The sequence below is a fragment of the Equus przewalskii genome, chromosome 29 (assembly GCF_037783145.1).
Source record: "Equus przewalskii isolate Varuska chromosome 29, EquPr2, whole genome shotgun sequence".
Lineage (NCBI taxonomy): Eukaryota > Metazoa > Chordata > Mammalia > Perissodactyla > Equidae > Equus > Equus przewalskii.
In genome coordinates this window covers 15948845-15961006 of record NC_091859.1, presented here as the reverse complement: position 1 = coordinate 15961006, position 12162 = coordinate 15948845, and the positions used below count along the sequence as shown (strand labels likewise).

At 37.3% G+C, this 12162-nt stretch overlaps 1 protein-coding gene across 1 annotated transcript; it reads right to left on the bottom strand.

Moving 5' to 3' along the window:
* Nucleotides 1–1186: 1186 nt before the first annotated feature.
* LOC103547850 (ubiquitin-conjugating enzyme E2 N) lies at nt 1187–2048 on the bottom strand. The gene is made up of 2 exons (XM_008515320.2): nt 1705–2048; nt 1187–1517 (listed from the first exon to the last, which is right to left on the bottom strand). The coding sequence occupies exons 1-2, from the start codon at nt 1979–1981 to the stop codon at nt 1336–1338; spliced, it is 459 nt and encodes a 152-aa protein (XP_008513542.1). The 5' UTR covers nt 1982–2048; the 3' UTR covers nt 1187–1335.
* Nucleotides 2049–12162: the final 10114 nt, after the last annotated feature.

Below are 12162 nucleotides of genomic sequence, written 5' to 3'. Positions count from 1 at the left end.
AGCATTTTTAAGTTATATTTTAGTAATATCCTACCTGACCATTTTGATCCCACTATTTTGACTACTCCGGTGTGTTGACCAGACTATCTTTCCACGTGTGGTTTTTTTTTTGGTCTCTCTTGCTTTCTCCATTCACCTATTTCCTCGCTTCCATTCACCCATCCTCTTTTCCTTCTCCTTTCCTGCTCTCTATTAAATTGCTTACACTTTTCATATGGATTAACTGAGAAATAAATGCAATATTTGCAGTAGACATTTCTAGTACAAATAATCTCCATGGAGTAAAACTGACAGGGTCTTAAGTTGCACATGGGTTTGTTATTGACTTAAAATTAATGGGAGAATATGAGCTTCTTTTCAATGTTTAGATCTGCAAAGTCTTACCCAGGAATCTTGAACTTAATAGAAATAATGATGACAGAAGAAAACTCACAAGACTAGAAAGGAATCAATAAAAGTTGCTATGATGAAATCCTTATTGATAACTGAATTATAATTTTATAACAAAATAATCTCAGTTAAATGAAGAAAATTGAAAAAAATTATTGAAAATGGTTACTCTACTATTTTGATCAAGGAAATAATTTGGCTTAGTGGTATTTGCTCTGAGAACTAATTTCTTTTTTGTTTTGTTTTGTTTTTAGAATAACAAAAAATATTTTACTAAAACATAAGATTTACAGAAGCTTCCAGACAAGCCATACAGAATGGTCACAAGCTTTTTCTTGAAGGGAGGATTCTACACTTGACAGCAAAGTCACAATATTATTAGTGAGGGCTGTGATGTTTGTTTAATGTTCCCATTTTGGTTCAAACAATCAAGCTTGTCCATCTGCAGCGTCTAAAGAAAGTTAGTCTTGGCTAGAGAGCATACTCTAAAGAACTGGTTAGCTGCTTTTAACCAAAGCAATTAGATCACCATAAAAAGGGGGAAAGGAGCCCATTAAATTAAAATAAAACTACCTCCCCCCTCAAAAAAAATAATAATAAAATAAAGAAAACCACCCACACCCCTGCAGCTAACCCTGACAACTACGTCATTCACAGTGCTTTATACTTAAACCATGATGGGGAAAATGAATAAAAGCAGAGATGGGCCACTGCTTTTAAATGTTTCGCAGCAATCCAGATGATACTTCTAGCCTCTGCTCATGCTTTGCAACAGTGAATCAGGACAAGACATAGATTTGCTAATGTGCATTTAATCACCAAAGGACTGAAGATGTCTGGGCTTTTATTCTGTAATATTTCTAAGACTGTGTCCATTAAATGCAAACAAAAAAGGAAGAAGTCTTGGCAGAACAGGAGAAGTGATGCAGGCTTGATCACATCGATTTAAATATTATTCATGGCATATAACCTAGTCCATGCTCTAGCTGTTTCTATGGCTTGGGCTTCGTTGGTCTTCCACTGCTCCGCTACATCATTTGCTAACGGGTCATCTGGATTGGGAGCACTTAACAAAGCCTGGATCGATAGCAGAACTGTGCGGATCTGCAGTGCTGGGGACCACTTATTTACGAAGGCAACAGGCCCAGAACGATCAAGCATGAAGAAACAGTGCCAGAACTGCTGCATCTCCCTCCCACAGACCTCTGTGGTCTTTATACAAGGCAAGATTACAATGTTCAGATTCTCAACTTGGAATGCTTAAGAGAAAAAGGAGAAATCTCAATAGCATATAATGATTAAGATAACACTTACCTTTCAAAATATCTAAACATATTCTTCCCAACTTGTCTACATTAGGATGATAAATTTTGGTCATGAAACGTACTTTAGGGGCTGCCATCGGGTATTCTTCTGGAAGGAATAGTTCAAGTTTAAAAGTCCCTCCCTCAAAGGGGGAATCCTGGGGGCCAGCAATGACCACATGAAAATAACGGGCGTTGCTCTCATCTGGTTCTGCTTTAATGCCGGGAACTGGTTCTGCCAGCAAACGCTGGGTTTCCTTGATAATCCTGCGGGGCAGCCCGGCCATCTTGTCAGATCCGGAGTTCGGCCTCTGGTCTCGTCTCCGGCTCCGCTCGCTTCACTCACGCACGAGTGGAAGTTTGAGAACTAATTTCTTGATGAAAATTTTATCAATACTGGCCTAATCTGATCAAAATGTTTGTATTATAAACATCCTCAAGGTCAAAATTTCCTCAGAGACAAAAATAGCTGGGTCAAAACAGTGGGGCTGTAACGTCCTGTAAATATTATTTTATAATCCGATTTTTATATAACAATTTATCTTGTAGAACTTTTCATGTCATTAAATATGTGTCTATAATATTTCAATGGCTGCATATTCCATTTTGTGTAAAGGCAATAGTTTATTTAACTAGTCTTTTATTACTATATACTTAGACTGTTTTAAACTTTTTGCTTTTAAAACTCTGAACAATATCTTTATAAATGAGTGGCAAACCTTTCTGAAGAGGAACATTTCTTGAATCTTTCTATTTCTGTATGCGTTTCAGAAATAGATATTGTCTGAAAAATTGCTTTGAAGGAAGACACTCTATATGTCTTTCTTTTTACTTCATTCAAGTGCTGGTTATCTGGCGTTGTCTATTTATTAAATAAGAGTCTTTTGGATTAACTTAAAGCTTTTCTTTAGCTTCCAATGTTGCCTGAAACTGTGACAAAATATGAGACAGCATCTGATTTTGGCTTTTAAAATAAGCAAACCCAAAATACCTCAACTCAAATAGCTCAAACACAGCATGAAAGGATTGAAATGTCATATAGAAGCTGCTAGAATTTGATCAGCGGGAATTTATTTGACTTGTGCTTATTCCAGTGCTATTTATAGTCAAAGGTAAATATAATTTTAGGTCTCCTTTTGAAACCACAAGCAGAACCAAATGTAGTTTCTGTCAGAGGCTAGAAGAAATGGATTGGGGGTAAGCTAATTTCATACTCATTGCTTAGCAAAGTGAATACAATTCATGAAAGCTGTTGAATGAATGGGTAAATAAATTAGTGAAAAATGAATATTAATTTCATACTTTGTGACAAGTAAGATGTCTATGAGTCTATCACCCAGCACCTAGCACTACAAATTCAGGTATTCAATGTGAATTCTTGCCAGATAAGTGAAGAAACGAATATCCTCTTCTGCCCCTGGGACATCACTGAATATTTAAAAATGTCCAAGGCCAACGTGATCACATTGGAGCACTGGTTACAGTGAGCAACCAATGGTATGGACAGGGGCTTATGGTGACGTTATGTGACTGGCGATGAATGCTATAAAGGAATGAGTTTACCCTGCAGAAATAACCACAGTGTGTAAAGCACCCACCGGGTACCAGACTCTCTCCCGTTTGGTAGATGAAGAAACAAAGGCTGAGAAAGTTAAAAACAAACAAACAAAAAGAACAAAAACTCTATAAAGGTTGCACAGGCAAAAGGTATAGCTATCTACCCACTTCTTTATGATCCCAAAGCCTGTGAACTCCATTACACCCACTGCCTCTCTTTCAAGTTTATAATCCAATAATGCTTAAAATCACTCATAATCCCAGTACCCAGAGATAGTAGCGGGTATCTTCTAGAATGTTAGGGATCTTCTCTGTACTTTCAAAGAAACATATTTGCGATTATACTGTCTGTTTTGTATTATAGTTTCCTTTTTGTTCTTTTTCTCTTAGTAATATATTTGGACATTTTCTCATGATACTATCCTTCGCCATATACTTTAGTGGCAACTTCCCCCACCCCCAGAACTCCAAGTAAATTATAAGGTCTTTGAGGGGACAGACTTTAAAAAAATACATCTACCGCAGTGTTTAGAGTAATATTGGACATAAAACAGATAATAATTATTATTGTAGCTAAATTATATATGGCATTTATTTTGTGCCAGGCATTGGTCTAACCATAATGTAGGTAAATTCATTTCGCTTTTAAAAACCATCTATGAGGGCCAGCCCTGGTGGCCTGGTAGTTAAGTGTGGTGCGCTCCCACTGCACTGGCAGCTGGGTTCGGTTCCTGGGCGCGGACCTATCCACTTATCTGTCAGTGACCATGCTGTGGTGGTGGCTCACGGGCAGAAAGAGAAGACTGGCAGCAGATGTTAGCTGAGGGTGAGTCTTCTTCATGAAAAAAAAAAAGATCTATGAGGCAGTACTATTATTATCCCATTTTCCATGTGAGGAAAGTGTCTAGGTCATTTACAGGTAGTAAGTGGTGGAGACAGGTTCAAACCCGGCAGTCTGGCTCTGGAATCCATGCTTCTAACCACCATGCTCATCCACCTAAAATAGATACGCAATGAATACTTGTCAACTCTAGGAAATGGAGAGTAAAGGTAATTATGGGTGTGCCTTGACACTTCTCATGTGTAAAAAGCCCAAAATTCATCCCCATTGCTGTCTGAATTCTAGACTCCTCTGCTATGCTTTTTAATTAAAAAACAAATCTATCCTTATTTCTCTCAATTTCCCTTTGAACCTTTGGTCTAATGAGACTGAATGCATGACCATACCATCTCCATTCTTATTTTCAGTCTTGACTCTACCCAAATTTTCTCCACCATTGAAAGCCTAGCTCAGTTCCTGCATTCCCATGAAACATTCCCTGTGTGCTTCAGGAATTGGTGTCTGTCTCTCTTCTTTGGACTCTTCTGGTCTAATATTAAACAAGAATTCTATCTTATTCATGTTCATATTTCTTAATGTCAGAAAAAAATGCTTGATTCGTGGTAGGTAGGAAGTCAATATTCTTTTGTTGAATGAGCAATGCCCAAATGAATAAACGAGAGTTACACTTTTGCAACAGATTGCATCTGCAGTAGTTTGTATCTCTGTTCGTAGACTATAAGCTCTTGGCAAAGAAGGATCAACTTTGACCACGTCTCCATCCTGTAACATACTTGATACAGTCAGAATCAGCACAAGATCCTCAGCTAATACTTGTAGCTGTTATTATGACCCAGCTTGGAGTACTTAAATGATAGAGAAGATTACGACCTTTTTTCTTTTTGGTCTGTATCACTTTGCCTTATTAGTTTTAGAGAATAAAACTTACTTGCCATTTTATTAGATGCACTCACATTCTTATTTATTTGTATTTTCTCTTTACTTGTTAAGAATATTTAAGGAATTGTTTTGAATGAATCCCTATTTTCAGGGTTAATAAAATTGAATTAAATTTTTTTAAATTTTAACTGTTTGTTGTTGGTGTGTAGAAATGCAATCCTCTTTTCTATTTTGACTATGTATTCAACAACCATTCTAACCTTATATATTATTTCAAATAATTTAACTATAGATTCTTTTGGATTTTCTATTCACAAAATCATATTGTCTGAGAATAATGACAGCCACGTTTCTTTATTTTTATTGGTAAGGCTTCTATTTATTTTTATTGCCTTATTTTATTGGCTAGGATATTTAATTCAGGGTTGAATAAAGTGGTAATAGGCGGCATCAAGATTTTGTGCCTTGCCTCAAAGGGAAAGCTTTTATTATTATTGCACCATTAAGTGGGAATTTTTGAATTCTGGTTTGGTGGTTTCAGTTGTTATCCTTCAAATACTGCTTCTGTGCCAACCATCTTTCATGTTTTCCGTGAATCCTATGATATGATAGAGTTTCTTACTGCACCAGCTATATCTCTTCCCATCCTTTTATGTCTCATTTTATTCTGAATATTTCTTTGATCTAACTCTCATTTCACTAATTTTCTCTCCATCTCATCTAATCTGTGGTTAAACTCATCCATTGCATTCTTAAGTTCAATTGTCGTGCTTTTCAATTAAGTTTACAGAGACTCTATGTGGCTCTTTGTTAACAGTTTCCAGTTCTCTGCCAAAATTCTCAATCTTGGCTTTTATCTCTTTCAACATAGTAAATAGTGAATATTGTTATTTTAATATCTGGGCCGGATCAGTCTAATACCTTGAAGTCACTGTTGATTGATTTCTATTGTCTATATTTTCTACTGTTTTCAATTTGTTATTTTCTTTCTCTTGTGCCTGGTTAGTTTTTGTTGTATTTAGGACATCGTGTGCAATTATTTCTAGACATAATTTGAGGTCTGGATAGTGTAACTTTCTCTGAAGAGGATTAACGTTTGCTTCTGCCAGGCTTCTGATCGTGTTGGTGATATGGTAAGTTTCAGGTGTGGAGATGTAAATGTGTGCTGCAGTCCTTTAAAGTCCTGGTTATTCTGGGTTCATCCTTAAGATATGTCTTTCAGGGTCTCAATAGATAGCAAATAGTGTTCACCTGCTCTCTCCTCCTTCGTAGACCCTAGCCCTAAACTTTGTCCCCTAGATCTGGTAGATTGTCAAAAGCACTCCAGCTCAGTTTCTCAGCTTTTCAGCCACTTTATGTGAAAGTGGCACAAGTCCCTGGGGGAAAAGTGGTTCCAAATGCAGAATTATTTTTTCTGGGTTTCTGCCTTCTCTTGGATCTTTGTCTTTCTTCACTGCTATGTTGGTTCTTCAATGCTTTCACGTAGAAGTATTTTTTAGCATAGAACTTGTCCTCATTATGTAGCTGCTATTACTGGAATCAGAACGTCCCTGTGTTCCTGACTTCTGATTTTAGATTTTTTTGAGCTCCATTCTCTATACTGCTCGAAGGAGTGAATCTTGAAATTTACTCATATTCCTGCTTTTTTTTTTTAGCACTGAAAGTGAGTTGCTTGGATAATTAAAATTCTAGCTACTTAAAGTGAACAAAATGATGGGAATTTGTTGGAGAGATGGACTGGACTTGTTCATGCATACCAAAATACAGCTAGAACAACTAGTTATAAGATGAATGTTGACAATAGCTATTAAAAAAGAAAAGAATCCTGTCAAGTTTGACTTTTCTATATTATGAAGAAATTTTATTCCTTTTCATTGCAAAATAGGTGTACTAACATTGCCTTTTCTACTTTAAGAAAGTCTATATTGTCATCATATTTGTACTCCTTAGCAACTCTAAAAGAACAAATCGTAACACATCAATGGAAGAAAAAGAACAAATTGATAAAGGACAAGTTTGGGCTTCACATTTCCTTTGGATTTTTAAAAAATAAAGCCAGTGGAAAAAAAAATATTTGTAACATTTCTTTGACACTTTTTATTGGAAATAACTAGTGACAGGATTTATACTAAAGAGAGATATCCTGTTGATTGAGAGATTTGTTAAAAAGAAAAGTAAATACTAAATAGTGAAAATAATTGACTGATTGCTTCCCCAGGGCTGGTAATTTTTTTTTGTTTTCAGTTATAGTCACCAAATATGGATGAGATTCTTTCAAATCTCATTCACAATACCTAAACCGAGTGATTTCTTCTAAAACAATGTAGTTCAGATCAGCCCTACAATGGCTCCTAATTGTTCCTAGAAACAAAAACTCAATCATCGCGTGGCTTATAAGAACCTACGTAACTTCTGTGATGTGCCTTCTGCTCTTTCTCTCCCCTCCTTCAACCGACTCCAGCACTTGCCTGATTTTCTTTGTTTTCCTTGAACACACCAAGATCCTTTCCACCATAAATGTTTTCACTTGTTGATCCCTTTACCTGGAAGCTCTTGTCTTCAGCTATTTGCTTGGCTGGCTTTGTTTTTGTCATCTAGGTTACAACCTAAACTCCTCAATAAGAACTTATCTTGCAAACAGTTTAAATTAACCTCCTTTCACCTCTGCTGCCCCTAGTTCAACCATTCCACCAGCTTATTTCATTTTGTTCACAGCATGTGTCATTATCTGCAACTGTCCTGTCCATTTACTTTCGTACTTCCTTATGTACTCTCCTCTTTAGGAAACAGGGATCTGTTTATTTCTCAGATCCTAGAACACTGCCTGTCACACAATAGGTCTTGAAACTAATTCTCTTTTTTTTTGAGGAAGATTAGCCCTGAGCTAACTGCTGCCAATCCCCCTCTTTTTGCTGAGAAGACTGGCCCTCAGCTAACGTCCGTGCCCATCTTCCTCTACTTTATATGGGGGACGCGCCTACCACAGCATGGCTTGCCAAGTGGTGCCATGTCCGCATCCGGGATGGGAACCAGTGAACCCCGGGCCTCCTAATCGGAATGCGCATGCTTAACTGCTATGCCACTGGGCCAGCCCCCAAAACTAATTCTTGATGAGTTTTCAAATGTGCTGTTTGAATGGTAATTGCAAAATGTGTTGGTTATTTTAATAGAGAATTTCATTGCCTAGATCAGCAAGTCTTATGTCAGAGAGAAATTTGCTAGAGTGAGATTCTCTATGGAGAGGTAATTCTGGCCTAAAGGATGTCAAATGTCTAACTTAAAATGAAGACTATTCCTTGAACAGTGTTCAAACTTGCCTGGAAGATATATACATTCATATATATATGGTACATAGAAGATATATATATTCATATTCATATGGAGAATGAGATCATTCATATTCTCTGAAGAAAAAGTTTAAAGTGATTCTTACATTAAAAATACTATCTGAGCAGCGTTTCCTCTCTGTCAAGCACTCGGTGGTATATTGCTGATTAATTTTAAATAGGAACTTTTCTCCTTAAACAGGTAAAATGCATCCCCTAACCTTCCCCCGCCCCCCATACCACACACGCACATGAGCACGTGCTCTCAGGATTGGAATGACACTCAGAGGAACAAAATACTGGTACTAAGCTTGTAATAAAATTTCTAGTTACCATGACTACCTTTAATCAAAGTCTATATGTATGGGAGCTCCTCAATCTAGCTAAAAATATGTAATGATGCTCATCTGGCAGAGTATTTAGACTAGTAATTAAATCCAGTTATATTAAAAATCTACCACTATCTATCAAGTGCAGATTTAGTTTCACCTGTGGTAGGCAGAATTCTGAGACGGCCTCCAAGGTTCCCACCCCTTGGTGTACATACCCTGTATATCCAACGCTTGCCTGTGATCAAGACTGAATATGATGAAATTTACTCTTGTGATTAGGTTATATTATCCAGGAAAAGTGAAGAGATTTTTCAAATGGAATGCACGTTTCACATTAGTTGACCTCGAGTTACTCAAAAGGAGATTATCCTGGGTGGGTCTGACCTAGTCTGGCGGCAGCCTTGAATTCAGGATTCCATTATGTGAACATGGTCCAGTTCCACACCAAACACTTCAGGAACATGGCTAATACACAAATTATTCATTCTAGTTTTGTGGTATTAGTGAAATCAATCCTAGAAAAATAAAGAATTTCTTATAATTTAATACTTCTTAATTTTGCTTTTTAAAATTTATATTTTTGAATATATTACCTCAAAACAAAGTTCCCTCAGGTTCTTTATGTCAGTTGTAGCCTGCCAGTGTCCTTCACACATAGTAAGGGCTTAATGAATCTTAAGTGATGAGAACAATATGACATGCCTCCGCATACCTGGGGCCTGAAAAATAGACGACTAGGCCCAAATCCAATTAGACTGAAGAGAATCATGAAGTTTTTGGGAATGGTAAATGCTTTGAAGGCAAGATTCTTAAAACTGTTCAGCTGATATATTCACATATTTGTGTCAGAGGCAGCAGGAGACGGATACAGTGCTAACCATTAGATGTGTTGTGTTTAAAAGGAATGTTAATTCTATTGTTTCTGGTTTAAAAGCAAACTACATCCACACTGCATGCTGACATTCCATCCAGTGCTCCTCAACATCCGCATCCATTAAGTACTTTCTTGTCTCCTTTTCTTCCCTTGCCCAAGCCACCGGCTCACTCCACAGCCACCCCTCAGTTGTTCGTCTTTAGGAAGAGGCTCATTTCCCTTCGTCTTGTGTGTTTTCTTTGCTGGTTCCTAATGATTTTACTGCATTAGTTGAAGCTGTTAGCAAAGTAGTTCCAAGAATAGACTTAATGAGAGTGACAGATTTTGACTTTCATATAAAATTATAAACCCGTGTCCATGGAAACAGAAGGGAAAGCAAAACCTGAGATTCCCTTCCTTTTTATCTTGCCGTGTGGCACAATGAAAAATAAACACCGTGGAAATAGCTGAGAACAATTACATCTTGCAGCAAATCCCATATCCCAGGTGTCGGGAAGGCACAGTTCCACCACCTACGGATTTTTGTCTATTACTAGGGGGCCGCCCCCAGACATGGTTCAGCCACTATCAATCTCAATTTGTGATTCTAATCTATCATAACCTAAAAAGCATTAGCATGTTAGGCTTTAATAAATATTTGTTTGGATAGAATTACTGTGACAACTTTGAAATGATGAAGATGCATTTATCCGTGAATACTTTCTTATTTATTTATTTATTTTCATCCTGCTGTGATGGCTGTGGAAATTTGCCGTTGACGTCTCCTTCAAGAGAAACTGTCCCAGGGAACATAGCCTCAGCCACCTTCCCTGAGAATCCACCGCAGAGGCCACGCTTTTGATGGCTGCCCCCAGTCCATGACTGCCTGGCAGTGGGATCTGGAACCTTTCTAGTGACCACTTTTGGCTCAGCAACTCCCTATTTATCTGGCCGAAACTTTCACCGAACTGCTCTGTAGCCCGAGACTCTTCTTGCCCAACTCTCCTTCCTTCTCCCTTTCTTTCAAAAATGTCGCACTTGCATCTGGCAGCAGGTCCTCTCCTTGACTACTTCTGCTCCCTCCTCTTTATCCTTCACTGGTATCCCCCCAAATTTCTTGCATGTCTAATCACATTGTAGTGACTGCTTCTCGGAGGACCTCAGCTGGCACAACTACCTTTTTGCAGAAAAGAACGTAAAATGGTTTACACAGATACCAGCAGTATAATGAGAGATTTAAAATAGGCGTGGAAAGTTAGAAAATCAAGTTAAGAAAGCAGAATGAGCCCAAAGGAGGTTAATTTACAGAATGAGTATTATATATGGTCACATAATTGGCTCCAAAAATGAACTGTATCTGCCAACAGAAATTGGAAACATGAATAAGATGATTCTTGTTTTACAGTTTAGAATAGTAACTAATAACCTAGAGGACCAGAAGATGTTGGGAAGAGAAAAGTTTCTTACCATCAAAGCAATTTTGACCATGTTTTGATTATCTGTGTTAGTGACTTATAGGAGTGGAGATAGCCAGCCGACGGTAATTGTAAGACATCAATTCCATTTGGCATTGGCACAAGCATATATTGTGCAAATATATATATTACAGCAGACTTTCTTTTTTAATATTTTTCTTAGACTAATATTAACATTAGTTGGTATGTATCCTAAATTTTAGGATATGTGGCTGTAGTGGGCAGAGATTAAAATTTCTTATGGGTCTTTCGTGGTATAAGCCTCATAAAATTTATTATTGAAGAATGTGTTGGTACCAGCAGGTTCACTGAGTCCTCATGGTCTCTTTACATAAGTCAAAGTGGTCTGTGTCGTCTCAATCCAATCTCGGACTGGAATCCATATCCGAAAAATAGTAAAGTACATTCAACAGTCATAAAAATAAATTACAAATTAATTTTACCCATATACAATGTTGTATTCCACTCTGATGACTAATATGTTGTGGAAAAGTAACTTTCTGTCAGAAAAGGATCTGGGGTCAGGGTAGACACTAAGTTGAGCATGCATCAACATTGCAGTTTTGTTGAAAAATGTCAAACACGACACTGGGATGTATTAATATAAGTGTGGAATCCTGTATGGATAGAATAACATTTTCATGCTAACAGGGGACAGAATAATAGTGGTTAAACTCTGGGATCTTGAGTTAATTGATAGTAGCAATTGTTGTCATATTACCATCCTCACTTTTATCTCTCAACCATTACCCTTCCAACCTTTTTTTAGGGCAACTTAATTCAGGAAGTTTTATCCAACTACTTGAGTCAGAAGACAGACTCAATCTTCAGTTACTACGGTTGTCCCACTAATACTTATCGAATATAGTACAGCTATGATGATTGCTTTCTCCATCTTATCTCCATATTAAAATTATTAGCTCATTACCACAGATGATCTTTTCTTTTTAGCACCAAACACAGTTCTGAGCTTGATTGGAAAGTCTACTGATATTGTGTAATGATTTGTACTATTTAGACTTAGTGCTAGTCAGATCATTCAGATGAGAGGTCACATTCTAAACTGTGTAATTCAGGGAGAATGTACGAGTTATTCAGGAAGGAAACAAAGCTTATTGAAGTGCCAGGCTTTGAAGATCTGTAAGAAAGAAATATGAAGAGCATTTTCCTGAGGTAGAGAAACCAGAATCCCAGCTAACACGGCT